This window comes from Stenella coeruleoalba (assembly GCF_951394435.1).
Source record: "Stenella coeruleoalba genome assembly, chromosome: 2".
Classification (NCBI taxonomy): Eukaryota; Metazoa; Chordata; class Mammalia; order Artiodactyla; family Delphinidae; genus Stenella; species Stenella coeruleoalba.
In genome coordinates this window covers 109,931,102-109,946,964 of record NC_137147.1, presented here as the reverse complement: position 1 = coordinate 109,946,964, position 15,863 = coordinate 109,931,102, and the positions used below count along the sequence as shown (strand labels likewise).

The 15,863-nt window shown below is 56.0% G+C and overlaps 1 protein-coding gene across 1 annotated transcript; it reads right to left on the bottom strand.

Moving 5' to 3' along the window:
- Nucleotides 1-4,626: 4,626 nt before the first annotated feature.
- On the bottom strand, nucleotides 4,627-15,005 carry FES (FES proto-oncogene, tyrosine kinase). Its single transcript, XM_079912084.1, has 19 exons — nucleotides 14,986-15,005; nucleotides 14,382-14,603; nucleotides 14,017-14,190; nucleotides 12,519-12,615; nucleotides 12,205-12,388; nucleotides 10,115-10,252; nucleotides 9,923-10,042; nucleotides 9,665-9,787; nucleotides 9,345-9,531; nucleotides 9,138-9,221; nucleotides 8,426-8,635; nucleotides 7,971-8,093; nucleotides 7,565-7,618; nucleotides 6,637-6,755; nucleotides 6,264-6,358; nucleotides 6,027-6,150; nucleotides 5,631-5,788; nucleotides 5,393-5,515; nucleotides 4,627-4,963 (listed from the first exon to the last, which is right to left on the bottom strand). The coding sequence occupies exons 2-19, from the start codon at nucleotides 14,592-14,594 to the stop codon at nucleotides 4,821-4,823; spliced, it is 2,469 nt and encodes an 822-aa protein (XP_079768210.1). The 5' UTR covers nucleotides 14,595-14,603; nucleotides 14,986-15,005; the 3' UTR covers nucleotides 4,627-4,820.
- Nucleotides 15,006-15,863: the final 858 nt, after the last annotated feature.

Below are 15,863 nucleotides of genomic sequence, written 5' to 3'. Positions count from 1 at the left end.
GCCCAATAACAAGAGACAATTTTTCTTCATGGAAAGACTATCACTTTCCTCTTTTGGGATCCCTGGCATAGTAGCCAAGCCCACACGGCCTTATGGCTGGTTTCTTCCCCTACCTTGGCCTGTAGTGCATTACCTTGACCTTTGCCAAGGTTTCCATTCTGGGGAAATGATTGCGCAGTAGCTGAAGAGTTTCCCAGAGACATCCCCGAAGAGCAAGAGAAGATTTGGTTTCAGCCATAGGCTGCTGGTGTCGAGCAAATGTTCAGTCTGACTTTGGGTGACTGTTTCATCATCTGGGCATGCATGATCTCCATATGAATCCAGACTGAGGTCACAGGGGACTAAAAGGAAGTGATAGACTCTCCCATTATTGTCCAAGGGTGCTTATCAGAGGACAGGAATTTATCTTGGACAGGTCATGGTTTCATTATAGCTGTAAAGACCCACTGCAACAAGCCCTGATTTGTCCGTATATTTTCCTCCTCCGTATCCACTTCACTGACCAGAAGGGTTGTGGCCAAAGTGGCTTGGAGAATGGGGTCAGTTGTTAACACCCAAATGACTTCCACTCCTTGTCATCTTACATCAGAATTTGCATAGCACTTGCCTTTGCTAGTCGGATAAGCCATGCTTCTATGGTTTCATTGGACTTTTGCCCAAGTCTGTCTCTAATTTCCCTCCTTCCTTACTCATTGTAAGAGTGGATCTCAGCCCATTTCTGAGTGGCAGACTGCTCTTACTCACCAGATAGTGTTCTATCTGTAGTCACAGTAGGAGGGTGAGCAATAACCAGCATATGCTTTCTTTAACTCTGTAAGACCCTCTTTGATTTCCAACGCTAAACACCAATGGAGCTCATTGGGGACCAGGAACAATCGTCATAGACCACTTGTCTCTGATGTCACCGAACAACTCAGCAGTAAGTGGACACTTAGTGGACACTAAGTCCACCAGAGTTCTAGCCCATACTTGACTTGACAGCCCACATTAAGACCCCTGTCTCTTCTCCAAAAAAAGGGTTGTGACCTTATCAGCCCACATTACGTGCCAAAGCGGTCAAGTGGTCAAGCAGTCCCTAAGTGCAGCATGGTGGCTAACAGGGCCACAAGCATCTACTACCGCAGCCACTGAGTGGGCCTGTCACACTTCCACAGACTCAGCTGGTAAGGAAACAAGTCGCAAGGATCCAGACAGCTCATTACTCACACTGACAGCAAAAGCAAGACCAGCATATTGTCAGCTTCTCACATCCCTCCCTAGTGCCGCAGGATGACACTGAACTGGAGGGACAGGTGACAGGAGGCATGGCGGTAGGTCACCCTGTGGCTAAGGAGCCAACTCTAAACTACGGCCGAGCAGTTGTATGGCACCTGGCCTTACTCTACGACAGGAGGGGGCCCGATGGAAAGCCCTGCACTCAACTGAAACTAGGAAGATGGATGAAAAATGGTCTCCCACAATATAGGGAGTCTCCTCTCTAAGCTGCTATGTCCCTTTACTCCAGGAATAATAGTGGTGTATTCTGTCAAGACTCAAGTCACCCTACTCAAGCCTTGCCTACGTGGCCAATGTAGAGACATGCAAGGTTGTAAGGACGCCACAGCGGAGCTGTTCCCCTACATGCTCATACTGCTTCCTGTTGGAACCCCTCAGACATAACCACTATTTTCATTTCTTCTATAGCTTAGTTTTTCCTGTTCTTGAACTTCATGAAATGGAATCATACGTATGCACTCTTTCACATAGCGTTTCTTTGTCAACCTGTCTTTGAGATTCATCAGGGTTGGTACATGTACTTATGGCTTGTTCTTTCTTATTCCTATATAGGCATTTGGGACATCTCCAGTTTATTCTGGTCCAAACATCCCTTTTTCCTCCTGGAACTTCAATGACTCATATTTTGGAGTCACACATGTTTCTTAGGCTCTGTTCTTTCCATTTCTTTTTTTCTCTCTCTCTATTTTAGTTTAGACTCAATCTATCTTCAAGTTCACTAGTTCCGTCTTCTGGTTAGGGAACTAATCCTGAGACTGTGCGTTTAGTCTCTGTGATTGTGACTTTATCCTTTAGCTCCATGAACCTTTAGAGTTTGTAATTTCAGAGATGGCATTTTTCAGTTCTACCTGCTCCTTTGATTCTTTTAAAATAGATTCCAACCCTGTTGAAATTCTCTATATTTGCACCTATTTTGTCCACCTTTTTCTCCATTTAACATATTAAGCATAGTTATTTTAATTTAATTTTAGTTATTATTTTAAAGTATTTATTTATTTTACTTATTTTGGCTGTGCCGGTTCTTAGTTGCGGCATGTGCGATCTTTAGTTGCAGCATGTGGACTTCTTAGTTGCAGCATGCGAACTTTTAGTTGCGGCATGCATGTGGGATCTAGTTCCCTAACTAGGGTTGAACCCAGACCCCCTGCATTGGGAGCGTGGAGTCTTACCCACTGGACCACCAGGGAAGTCCCAAGCATCGTTACCATTTGTGGGTCTGCTTCTACAGTTTATTTTTTCTCTTGTGTATTGGCCCCATTTTTCTCCCTTTTTGCATGTTTTATAATATTTGAGTGTATGTTGCATATTGGGTATAAAAGAAAGGTAAAATATGATGTTATTCTCTTCCCCAACTTCTCCCTGAGGGTTCCCAGAGGAGCCAGTTACCTTGATGTAATCAAGCATTGAGCTGAGTTGGGGCAGAGTTATAGTTCTGATAAAACTCCGTCCTCCCGTGGATCGCCCCGTCCTCTGAGATTTAGGAAAGCCTGGCCAGTCTCTGTCTCTTCCAGCCCTTCAAGTGCTGCTTTAAAGAGATTTTGAGGTTAGCTCTTTAGCCTCCCAACCCACACAGGTTCAAAATCTGGCCAATGAGGACTTCCCTGGTGGTCCAGTGGTTAAGAATCTGCCTTCCAATGCAGGGGACGCGGGTTCGATCCCTGGTGGGGGAACTAAGATCCCACATGCCGTGGGGCAGCGTTCAAGCCTGAACGCTCTAGGACCTACGTGCCACAACTAGAAAGAAGCCTGCACTCCATGATGAAGAGCCCGCCTGCTGCGACTAAGACCCAATGCAGCCAAAATAAACAAATAAATAAATATTTTTTAAAAAAGAAAGAAACAAACAAAGTCTGGCCAATATCTTAAGGGGGAGACCAATTGTTTGTTTCAGGCCCCCTCCCTCTAAACACCTGCCTTTCCAGCCCAGCCCCTTCCTAGTTGCCCATACTGCTCCAGAACTCAGCAAATGTTCCATGGGGGAAAACTGGCATTGCATTTTGGGTTCCTCCAGGTACCAATCCATAGCACTGTCCCTGTAAGCACCAGAAACTCCATTTCTTTTTTTCCCCAGTAGAGTCTTTCTGTTTGGGACAATTCTGATCATCAGAGATGTCCCATCTCAGCAAATGTCTCAGGGAAGAAAACAATTGCCCATCAGTTCAACTTGAAGGAGTTTTCTCCTCCTTGAAATTTTAAGTCATGTGGTCTTTCTTTCTTAACACCTCTCGCCATTGTCTTTAAAAATTACTATTTACATCTTATGTTTCCTCCTAGTTGTTGCAATGGGCGTGGGGACTTGCAGGGACCATATCCTACCCAGAAGCAGAAGTTCTTCAGTTCCGCTTTTTACCACTTCTAATGGAGACACAATTTGAATTGTTAGTATTTTTACTTAGTCACACTCTAACTTGATTTCCTCTTATTGAAACAAGTATTGTCTTTTATCTCTTTGAAAATAGATATCAACTACTTCATGGCCATTTTATCTCCAAGTTCTTACTGCTTTGCTCTTCGTTGCTATAAATCTTTCCAGGTTTCTGTTTCGCAGTCTATTCATACTTCTTTGTCTTCTTCGTTTTTTTTTGGCTGCACCATGAGGCATACAGGACCTTAGCTCCCTGACCAGGGATCGAACCTGTACTCCCTGCAGTGGAAGCGCGGAGCCTTAACCACTGGACCACCAGGGAATTCCCTCGTTGTCTTCTTGACCTTCACCGTTGCTGCTAGAAAAGTTTCAGATAACTTTGTAGGTTTCAGGGGAGTTTAAGGGAGGAGGTAAGGGCTCCCAGCTCTGCTACCCATTGCTCAGTAAACTTGTCTTGAGAGATGGGAATAGTTTTCTTTCTCTTCAGCTACTCCAGTCCCCTTGGAGTGGAACTCTAACTTCCCCTGACACTCTCCTCTTCCTGTTTCTCATGTGACTGTGGTACACAGACATAGTGTCTCTGACATTTATAAGCTAATGACTTTCAAACCTCAGTTGCCAGCCTTTACTTCCATCTGAGCCTCCAGACTTATATGTCACACTTACATCCCCACAGGCCCCTGAAACGCAACATCTCTAAACTCACCATACTTCCTACAGCTCTCTGCTCCTCTGCCTGGGATCCTAATTCAGAAATAACACCACCATCTGGTCAAGAAGCCTGTATATCATCCTGATCTCTCTTCCTCTTCCCCAAGTCGCACACCCAACAGCTACCAAACCATGTCAGTTCTGCCCTGTGAACACTGTCCGTCCTCCTCCTTCCCCACGGCCACGGTACAGGGCCTCTATTCCTTCTAAGACCTGCCCTCCAGAGGAGCGCGCATGCCAAGAGCACTTGATGGGCACAAATGGTTTTTATTAGTTCTGCCTGGAAGAGGAATCCCTGGCAGGAACAGGGATGCACAGCAGACACGGAGCTGCATCCCTGCCGGCAGCATAGATACCGTTGGCTGGAGTCCAGGATGATGAAGAGCTGTCCAGCGGCGTGACCTGGAGCTGGTGAGGAGGTATAATCTTGCCTACAGAGGCCACTGGCTTGAGAAGTGGGGCCCCAGTCTCACCGATGCCGCTTTCGGATGCTCTGCAGCTCCTGGTAGATGGTGCTGAAGCTGGGTCGCTGCCCGGGCTCGGAGGCCCAGCACTGCTCCATGAGTCTGAACACAGCATCGGGGCACAGTTCGGGGCAAGGCAGGCGGCCCCCTGTGAGGACAGGCATAGCACACCAGGCGTGAGGAGGGGGTCTGAGGGGGCCTAGCAGCCCCTGGGACATGCCATGAGCAATGGGAGCTGCTTAAGGTACACTGTTCTTAAGGAGCCCCTTCTCTTCACCAAAAACACAGAGATTCTAATCTCAAGCCACCATGGGCTAGTTGTGTGATCCCTGCAAACCTCAGTGTTTCCTTCTGTAAAAGGGACCTATTAATCCCGACCTCACATGTTATGAAGAGTAAATGAAATAAACGGATGGCCTGGCACACAACAGGGTTTCACTGGATGGTAGCTCTAGGATTATTCTTACTCTGCCTCAGTGGGAAGGACAGGGCGTTAGGAGGCCTGGAGGAGTCCAGCTGGAGCGCTGGGAAGAGGGCTTGGCTCTGAGGCCACTGTCACGCCGCAGGGTTCCCTTACCCTTTTCCACAAACTCCCGAGTCTGCTGATTGCTGAGGTTGGGGTAGGGGGAGGCCCCCAGGCTGAAAGTCTCCCAGAGCAAGATGCCAAAGCTCCACACGTCGCTCTCAGAGGAGTAGCGGCCTACGAGGAGGTGAGGCGGCGTGAGTGGGCCACACCCATTGGCCAGAGAAGGGCAGGTGGTGGGACCCATGCCCAGCCTCGGGCCCTGCAGCCAGAGCGGATCAGGCCCAGGTACCGTAGTTCAGGGCCTCCGGTGCGGTCCACTTCACGGGAACTTGTCTGAGACCCCCCGAGGCTGCGTAGATCCCGTCGGCTTCCTCCCGGGACATCCCAAAGTCACTGATCTTCAGGACATTCTTCTCTGTCACTAGGCAGTTCCGAGCAGCCAGGTCCCTGGGCGAAAGCAGGACAGGGGCTCATTTAGCCAATATCCACGCAGCACCTGCCACCTGCCCGGCCCGGGCTCCCTAGACACAGCCACGAGCCAAAGCCGCCCCTGCTCCTGGGATGCCTGGTCCGTCAGAGAGGCAGACTCCACCCCTGGAGCTGGTGCCTGCTGGTGAGGGGCAGCAGCGCCTGCATCTGGTGCGGGGGCGGGTGCCGGGACTGCCTGTCGCGCCCACCCCCTCACCGGTGGATGCAGCACTTGCTCTCCAGATACTCCATGCCCGCAGCCGCGTCCCCTACCATCTGCAGCAGAGTCTTCACCCTCAGGCGGGCTCCCTCTGTCCGGAGGAAGGTCAGGAAGTCGCCCCCTGGGAGTGGGCGGTGGGGACAGAGCTCGATGAGCCTTCTGGGGGTCGGAGGCGGCGGGGAGACCTAGCCCAGCGGCACACCCCAGCCCTGAAGGTCAGCTCGCTCTGCTCACCCTGCACAAGCTCCATGACGATGTAGATGGGCTGCTTCTGGGTGCAGACGCCGATGAGACGCACGATGTTGGGGTGGCTGTACTGCTTCAGAATCCTGGGGGCGGGGGTGCAGGGCTGCTCAGGCTCCCACCTCCACCGGGTGGGGGGCCTTACACATTCACCTCGTTGGCCCCGGGAGCCCAGGGAGCCTGAGGCAGGGTGAGAGCAGGGCAGCAGACCTGGAAGTGTGACTTTGGGTGGGTCCCAGAGCCTCGACCCCTCCACACTACGGGGGGGCGAGGCTGTGAGGATGAAACGAAGTCAAGCACCCTGCCGTGTGCAGAGGAGCCCTTCCTATGTGGAACCTCCGGGGGTGGGTATTTCATCACCCACCTCGCTTCCTGCAGAAACTTGGCCTTGAGGTCGGGTGGGAGCGTCTCGCGGCAAGATTTCACGGCCACCAGGGTGTTGTCTGCTCTCAGGCGTCCGCTGAATACTTCGCCAAAGTTCCCCTGAAACGGTCTGGAGCTCCTATCTGTCTTCCCTGGACCGTGGTCCTCTCCTGCACTCGGGGCACAGCCCACCTTGTCCCCACCGGCCCTTGCCTCAGTGCCCCCGTGCTCAGACCTGCTCATCCCGGCTCTCTGGTCGGGGGATGAAGCGTACACATGGGACAGGCAGGGAGAGTCACCTCTGACTTACCATGTTCACTGAGAAGTGACACGGAAGTCCAACAATCACTTTTGCTTGGGTTGGTAAAGCATTATGGTTTTTAGGAAAGTGACTTCTTTCCTGAGTAGGTATTTTATTTTATTTTTCTTTCTTTCTTTTTTTAAATTTTTATTTTTAGGCCACACCACGCAGCATGTGGGATCCTAGTTCCCTGACCAGGGATCGAACCTGCGCCCCACCTCACCGTCGCATTGGAAGCGCAGTCTTAACCACCGGAACCACAGGGAAGCCCCCTAAGCAGGTATTTTATAGCTCATGTGAACAGAGCGTGTCTCTCTTCCCTGAGGAGGCAGGGGTGGGGCGGGAAGTGTGTGCGTGTGAGTGGCATGGGGTGGGTGCTGGTGGCAGAGCCATCTCTGGGGAGCTTCCAGGGCAGGTGCTTTTCCCCCCGGTTTCCTGCAGGACAGCGTACGGCGGTGGCTGGGCAGGGAGTCAGGGGTCCAAGTTGGAACTCAGACTGAGGCGGGGAGGCTGAGAGCCCTCTGCGGGTGGGGCCCTGGTGTGACTCGGCCTTTGGGATGGAAGGAAGTGACACTGGGGGAGGGGGAAAGCAGGCGGCCAGGAGCCTGGCAGAGCACACTCAACTCACCCGCCCAATCTGCTCACCCAACACCAGGTCCTCGTGGCTTAGTGCCCACTTGTCCTGGGAAAGGGAGGAGTGGGGGGTGGGGGGTCAGAAGTCAGTGAAGGGAGGGAGTGCTGAGCGCTATCAAGGACTGAATACCCCCTCCCAACGCTGTGTCTTTCATTTCTTGGCACCTTGGTTTGTTGGTCTGCAAAATGGGGGTTGGACACAAGACCACACTTAGATGACTCAGGGACCAGGCAGGGGCACTAAATGGGTGAGCACCAGCCAGGGGTGTGTGGCCCAGGGAATGGGATTGACCTTGACATTCCAAACCTAGAGGGAGGCCGGCCCCCTGGGGAGTGTATAGGACCCAGAAAGCCCTTCCTGCTCTGATTCTGTGTGGGCCCCAATCCTGCCACAGACTCACCTTGGGCACAGCCCTGTTCAGGATGATACCGCTCTTCTTGGTGAGGGGCTGCTGGGAGCGCAACAGGTGGTCTACGAGCAAGGGGATGCTGGGAAAGCCATCTCCTTCCAGTCGGTAGAGGTTCTGCAGGGTAGGGGGAACTGGGGTCAACAGCCTCCATTGCTGAGGGGGCCTGAGCCCTGGGAGAGGAGAGGAAGAAGGAACGGCAGGGAGAAAGGGCCTGCCTGGGATGAGAGGCAGAGACCTGATGCTGCACGACAAGTCTGCTCCCCCGTCCTATGGGAGGACGCACACCTCTGTTTGGTTGCAGGGACTGAGTGGTCTCTGGGGCCCCTTTCAGCTCTGCCAGGGAGCCATCTAAGACATAGCAGCTCCTTTCTACGCTCCCTGGTGAAGGGGAAAGGAGGGGAGGGAGGGGAAGGGAAGGGAAAGGCTGGGGTTCAGGCCCCACTCACATCAGCACACTGGATGATGAAGTGTCGAGGCTGGCCGTCCCACAGCACAGACAGCACGTACTCTTGCTTGCCCTGGCTCTCCCGGACCACGAAGTCCCCAGAATGTGTCAGCAGCTCAGCCACCTCTGCCCGCGGGATGGCTCCATGGTACCACAGCTGCTCATGCAGGGGCTTCTGCACCTCTGGAACGAGCTGCAGCGGTGGGGGGAGCTAGACAGGGACAGGGGAGGAGCAAGGAGGGGTCACTCAGCCAGCCCGTCAGCGGAGGCCACTAGGCCGGCCAGTTGGGGGGTGTCCGGCTCTCTCTCATACACTCCTTGTCCTCACAAAGCCCGCGAGAGCCATCTGCAACCCTTGGAGCCAGCAATAAACACCCAGGCTGGGTGATCCCAAGCAAAGCTTTTGCCTTTTCCTCCAGGCCACAGCCCCCAACCACTCCTGGAGCAGAGAGCCGTGGGGTGACGAGGCTGCAGCTCCCTTCCACACACGTGGGTGGTGGAGAGGAAGAGGGTACGGGGGTGGCACGGAATCCCAGGGAAGAGATGGGCTCCCCAGTAAAAGTGGCCTGGGAAGAGCCTCCTCTAGGGCAACGCTGAGACTAAACCCAAAGCACCGTGGTAGGAGGGGCTTAGGGGGACGCCCCTGAGACCGCTGGCCTGGCCCACCCCTCAGAGAAGGGCAGAGGTGCGGGTCCGGGCTGGGCTCCACTCACCGAGAACTTGGGGCGGAAGATTCCTGAGATGTGGCTCTTAAGGATCTCCAGGGTGGGTGTCCTTCCCCCTTCTCGCTCCTGCTCCTGAGGCCAGGGACAGACGTCAGCGGGTGGCCAGGCTTGGGGAGGGGGAGGGTGAAAATGAGGAGCGCGGCCCCCGGTGGGCGGGCAGGGCTGGCGGTGCAGGCTGCGGGAGGGGCGGCTCACCGAGGACGAGGTGGAGTGGCGGTCGTCCTGCAGCAGCAGCACGGGCAGGGGCTTACCGGGGCCCAGCTGCTCCAGCTTGGCCTGCAGCAGCTCCTGCTGGGCCTGCAGCTTGGCCTGGCTGCACAGCGCTACCTGCAGCCCCTGCAGTGCCTCCTGCAGCACCTGCTTCTTGCCCAGCAGCTGCACCCTGAGGGCAGGGGCGGGTGGTTGGGTGGGGGGAGAGAGGGGCTCAGCCTGCAGCTGGCGGCCAGCAGTGCGTCAGGCAGGCAGGACGGAGGAAAGGGAGGGCCAGCAGGCTGCTGTAGGCGGGCCCCACTCACCGCTCCCGGGGGTGGGTGGTCTGCTCCTCAGTCCAGAGCTCGTGCTGCAGCTGAGTGACCACCTCCTGCTGGCTGAGCACTGTCTCAGTGGCCACGGCCAGTTCTTCTGTCACTGAGGTCAGCCTGTGCCCAGAGGAAGGGCAGTGTTAGAGCCAATCCCCTCAGATGCATCCCTGCGGGGCCAAGCAAGCCTGCGGGCTGGCCACAGCTCTGTGTGGACGGCGTCCACCCCCGACCCCGAGCCGAGCCACCACACACGTGTGCTGCACGCTTTCCACAGTCAGCTCATTCAGCTGCAGCTCCCCGGGCTCCAGCAGTTCAGCCTCCTCAAGCAGCGACTCATCAAAGGTGACACAGGGTGGGACGTCAGGTGTGGACCTGCGGGGGACAGTGCCCATCAGTGCACAGGCCAGCAGCCCTGGCACCTGGCTGCTGCAAGGAGGGGCTTACCCATACTGGTGCAGGAAGCCTTGGTACTCGGCCTCGGGCTGGATGTGGGCAACCGCTGCAGCCATCTCCTGGTGAATGGCCACCACCTCGTCCTGCACCAGGCTGCTAATCTCCAGGTATTCCTGCAGGATCTCCTTCCTGCCCCCAGATGGAACCCCGGGTCAGGGGGGGGCCTCAGGCTGGACAAGGCTAGGAAGCTTGGGGCCCGTGGCACTGGATTTGGACCCACCCTGGGGTTGATCCCCACCACCCATCATTTACCAGTCAAATTACCACAGGCAAGTTACTTAGTGTCTCCCGGGAGTTTGTAATAAGGCCCCAATGAGGGCCTATGTGCAGAGTGTGTGGTTTGAGCAAGTGCTCGGTACATGTGAGCTACAAATGTGCCTGCCCTGGGCATAGCCCCTCAGCTGGGGCTCCAGGGCTCTGATACACACGTAAGCCATCGATGTGCTGCTGACCCTGCATTTATACCTCCCCGAGCTCCAGTCTCATGTAACTATCCACCTACTCTAAATGTCCTGTTGGACATCTCTCAGACACCCAAACTCCACCAGTTGAAAAATGAACTGCTGGGACTTCCCTGGTGGCGCAGTGGTTAAGAATCCACCTTCCAATTCAGGGGACACGGGTTCGATCCCTGGTTGGGGAACTAAGATCCCATGTGCCGCAACTATGGAGCCCACGCGCTCTGGAGCCCGCACGTTACAACTAGAGAGACGCCTGCACACCACGACGAAAGATCCCGTGTGCCGCAACTTAAGACCCAACACAGCCAAAAGTAAATAAATAAATATTTTTAAAAAGAAAAATGAACTCCTATTCTTATCTCCTGAACCTGCTTCTCCCACCTCATTCTCCATGTAGCCTCCACCACCCAGGGGCTCCAGGCCAAATCCCTGTAGTCATCCTTATCTGCTTTATCCACACCCCACTTCCAGTCCATGAGGAATTCCCACCGGCTCCACCTTCAAAGTACGTCCAAGACCTGACCACTTCTCCCATCCATTGCTACTGCCCAGGTCCAGTGGTATGGTCTGTGGTCTGGATCACTGCAGTAGCCTCCTGCCTGGTCTCTCTGGTCCTGTCTTGCCCCCTGAAGTCTGTTCTCAACACAGCAGTCGAACTGACCTCATTCAGACGGCTCAGATCATGCCGCTCTTCTGGTCCACCCAGAACCAAAGTCCTCACAACGGCCTGAGGGACCCTCTATCATCCCTGGACTCCTCCAGCCCCGTGTCTGACTCTGCCCTTCCCTCACTCAGCAAAGGCTACACTGGCTTCCTTGCTATTCCTTGATTTCAGGCGCTCTCCCACCTTGCGGCCTGTGCGCCTGAGATTCCTCTTTCTGGAATGGCTCTTCTTCAAAATCCCCCTGGCTCATTTCTGCACTTCTGAGGCTTTCCCAGACCACTCCATTTAAAACAGCAAACCTGGGACTTCCCTGGCGGCACAGTGGTTAAGACTCAGCGCTCCCAATGCAGGGGCCTTGGGTCCGATCCCTGGTCAGGGAACTAGATCTCGCATGCATGCTGCAACTAAGAGTTTGTGTGCCACAACTAAGGAACTGGTGAGCCGCAACTAAGGAGCCTGCCTACCACAACTAAGGAACCCGCCTGCCGCAACTAAGACCTGGCACAACCAAACAAATAAATAAATAAAAATGGCAAAAAAAGAACATATTCCTTATAAATAAATAAATAAAACAGTAACCTCCTTCCCTGTCCCCCTGCCTCCCTATCCTCTCTTCTTGTTTTATTTTTCTCCATAGCACCTATCATCTCTAACATGCTTTCTATTTTACTTATTGATTTCCTTTTCTTTCTCCACAAACGAATGACCCTAGAGGACAGATATTTTTGTCTACGTTCTCTGCTGTATCACACAGCAGAGCCTAGAATGGTGCTCAATAAACATAATAAAACCCTGAAATAAGGGGCCCAGAATAATGTAATTTGGATGTAAACTGACTGGCCCAGGGCGTGTTCTCACGTGACTACACGCCTGTCACTTTTACAGGACTGCGTTTTCTGGACCCTGCTTCTGGGCTTCAGGGCTGTGATGGGGGTCGGGGGATGGGGTGGGCTTACAAGATGCACGCCATCTCCTGGTGCAGGTCCTGCAGGGACTGGAGCAGGCCAGGCAGCATGAGCCGGTGGTGGTGCTGGTGGTGTAGCTGTGCGGCCCGCACGCCCAGCACATAGCGGTTGTGGTGAGCGAAGAGCTTCCACAAGCTGCGCACGTACTTGTCCTTGGCTTTGTCACGGTCTTTGTCTGCCAGGTTGGGGGAAAGAGGCGTGGGTGACAGCACAGAGGCCTGGGTAGCAACCCCCTCCCCGGGTACCTGTGGACAGTTCTGGGCTGGCTTGGGATTCCCATCCTGGCAGCGAGGGAAGCCCCGGACCTTTGCTGGCCTCCTGGTACTTGCGTCGGGCCTGGGCACTGTCCCGTGCCAGGGCTCGGTACTGGCTCTTCAGCTTCTCAATGTCCTGGCTGTGGGTCTGGAGAGAGGAGAGACCAGTGTGGGACAGCAGGTCCCCAGAGGATTCCTGTCCGAGGTGAAGCCCTGGACAGGTTCTGCAGTCCAGGCGGGCAGCACATCCAAGTTCATCCTTCAGGAAGGGCCTGGAGACCTCTGGGACTTAGCCATTGCTGCTGAGGTTAAGGTTAGAGGAGTCGGGCTAAGGACAGGCCCCCGGGGGGTAGCAGAGAGCCGGACTGGGCAGGCGACAACTGTCCTTCCTTGGTCTAGAGTGGTATCTGGTGGCAACTAAGGTCCAGCGGCAGGCGTGTGTGCTTGGTTTAACACTCTGTTGATGCCATCTTGAAATTCTTAATAATTTTTTGACAAGGGGCCCCGCGTTTTCATTTTGCACTGGGTCCCACAATTATGTTCCTGGTGGTCAAGACCGGAGTTCTCATCCCAGTTGCCTGCTTCTGCACTGGGGTACTTAGGGCAAACTCCACTCCTCTCCTCAGAACCTCAGCTTCCCCATCTGTAACAGAGCTAAATGCAGACTAGATCAGCCCTTTTCTTAAGGTCCAGGTGGTAAACATTTTAGGCTTGTAGGCCATGCAGTCTCTGTTGAACTTGCTGGGCTCTGCCACTGTAGCTCTTTAGTAGCCACAGATAATATGAAAACATATGGGCAAGTCTGTGTTCCAGCAAAACTGCCTGCAAAAGCAGGCTGACCCCTGAATTATATGATCGATCGTCTGGGAAGAGAGGAGTGCGTGAAGGCTGGCCACCAGGGGCCGCTGTGGGCCTGCAGCAAGGCTGGGTTTGCGCTGGTGGGACGGGTGTGGTGCAGGCTGCTGCCCAGCACATTTAATAAGAAGGCTAAAGCATCCGCGTAAATAGCTCCAATCAAACAGCCTCTAGTCAGAGGAGCTGAGCAGGATTCAAATGAAGACAGACCCACTTCACAGCCCCAGTCCTTAACGTCCGAGTCAGGGGGCCACACTGCTGCCTTGTGGGGTCTCTGGGTCCCTGGGAGGAGCCAGCCTGGGCCAAGGGCGGGCAGAGTAGCCCTCATTCCTCTCTCACTGTCTCTCGGACCCGAGGGCCAGCTGGTGCAGTGCAGGAGGTGGGTCACAGGTCCTGCGCTCCTCCCAAGCAATGGCTGGATCACTCATTCTTGTATTCCCAGCACTCTGCTCAGGTACACAGTAGGGTGACAGAAAAGGCGTGGAGAGGCCCTGCTGCAGCCCGGCCCAAGCTATGGTGGGGAGGGGAGGGAGGGGAGGAAGCTGGGCTGGAGCAGGCGCTGGGGGGTGGGCCTGTGGTCAGATACTTACACTTCTTCAGTGAGTCCAGGGGTTCCTTGCAAAACCAGCCCTTTTCAGCTCAAAATGTAGGCAGAAATGACCAGGTGAAGCCCGGCTGCCACCCACCCACCTACCTTGGTGAGCTCCTGCTGGAGCTGCTGCCACTGCTCGTTGTAAGTCTTGCGCAGCTGCTGCCGCTCCCGGATCAACAGGCTCAGCTTGCTCAGCGGCCCTGAGTTCAGATCTTCTGCGTGCTGCCTCAGCAACCGGCTCAGGCCCTCCGTCTGGCTGGTGATCTCTGCCCAGGTCTACAGCATGGGGCGGGCAAGGCAGGGAGTGGGGGACAGTGGCTCCCACGCCTGGGCCTGCCCAATCACCAACCCTCCCCAGTGGGCTCCGGGAAAGAAAGGGGCAGGCAGACCTACCCGGCACCCCCAGGACTTCGTTGGTCGAGGGCGGGAAGGGTGGTGAGGAGGCCTAGGGCCCTGTAGAATCCCACCTGACTGATGGGGCTCTGGGGGCTGATGCCCCGGCTCTGGCCCCCGCTGTCCTGCAGTGACATGTGGTGCAGCAGCCCAGCATATTCTCTGTCACTCTTGACCCGCTGGGCCATCCACTTCCTCATGCCCTCCAGCAGCCGAAGCTCGGCCTCCTGCATCTGCTGCACTGCCCCGTGGCCCTGGGGACTGCACAGCTCCGAAGAGAAGCCCATAGTGTGGTCCTGGGGACCAAGAGAGGAGAGGCCACCACTGGGGGCAAGGCAGAAGCTGGAGACGGGCGGGCAGGACAGGGAAGCTAGGGGCTGCCGGGCCAGGAGGAGCCGCAGACAGGCAGGAGGTGGGGGGCTGTCCCGCTGAAATGCAGCCATGGGTACAGAACACGGCCTGGCCTGGGAAAGCCCTCATTGCTTCCTGTGTCCCAGGTCGAGGCCTGGTGCCAGGGGTCTCCTTCCCAGCCCTGGAACAGAAACCTCCCGGAGCCTCCCTCCCTGGGCCCTTCCACCCAGCACCCGCTGCAGGGGCAAGGTGCGCACAAGACTGCCCCTGCCGGCGCCCCAGGCAGCCGCCGCCCCGGACCCTGCCCTTCCGTGGCCCCTGCCCTACCTGGTCCCGTGTCCCGCTCTCTGATCGCCTGCCGGGCCCCTGCCCACTGCCTGCTGACCCCGCTCCCCGTGCCCGCCACCGCTGCCTCCTGGGCCTCGGGGCAGGAGTTACCCGCGTGGGCAGCTGATCCTGGGGCCGCCGAGGACCGACTCAGACTCAGGCCCGCACCACCCGGGGCCAGTTCCTGATTCCGCGTTTCCTCCTCCTGCGGTTTCAGTTGGCCCCGGCCCCCGGGGCGGGCCGGCTGAGGGGAAGGGGCGGGCGGGAGCCCCCGACGCCTGCCCGCCCCCCTGCCCAGTGCAGGCCGCTGCCTCAGCCGGCCACACGGCCACGGAAACGGAAGGGAGGAGGGGGCTGGGAAAGAATGGCCCAGAAGAGAGCAGCCTGCGCCCGGCACTCCCCAGGGCCTGGACAGCGCCGGGGAACACGGGGAACGGCCCAAGGGGGCGGCGGTGGGCGCCTGGCACAGGGCCGGGCTGCAGGATCGCGTCGGGCCGGGGAGTCTGGGGGTCCAGAGCCTGGGGGCGGGCGGGCGGTCTGAGCAGCAGGCCAGGGCGGCCCCAGAAGAGGAAGGGGGAAGCCTAGTCCAGGCCTTCCCCACCCCACTGGATTCCCCAAGGAGAGCTCAGGCGCCAGCCTCCATTTGAATAAAATTTCCAAGTAAATATCCCGAGGAGAGGCCTGCTCCTCAGGCACAGATCCTGGTGGAACTGGCACGGCTCCTCCACCCCCAGGCAGGGGCTTCCTGTCCCAAGGGAGACCTGTGGCAGGCGAAGGGCCTGGGCTGGGGAGTGGAGAGGTATGGCATTCCCAGTGTGGGACTCAGGATCTCCCCAGCAAAAACCATCTTGGTCCAGTTAGGCCCCACTGAAGGCCTC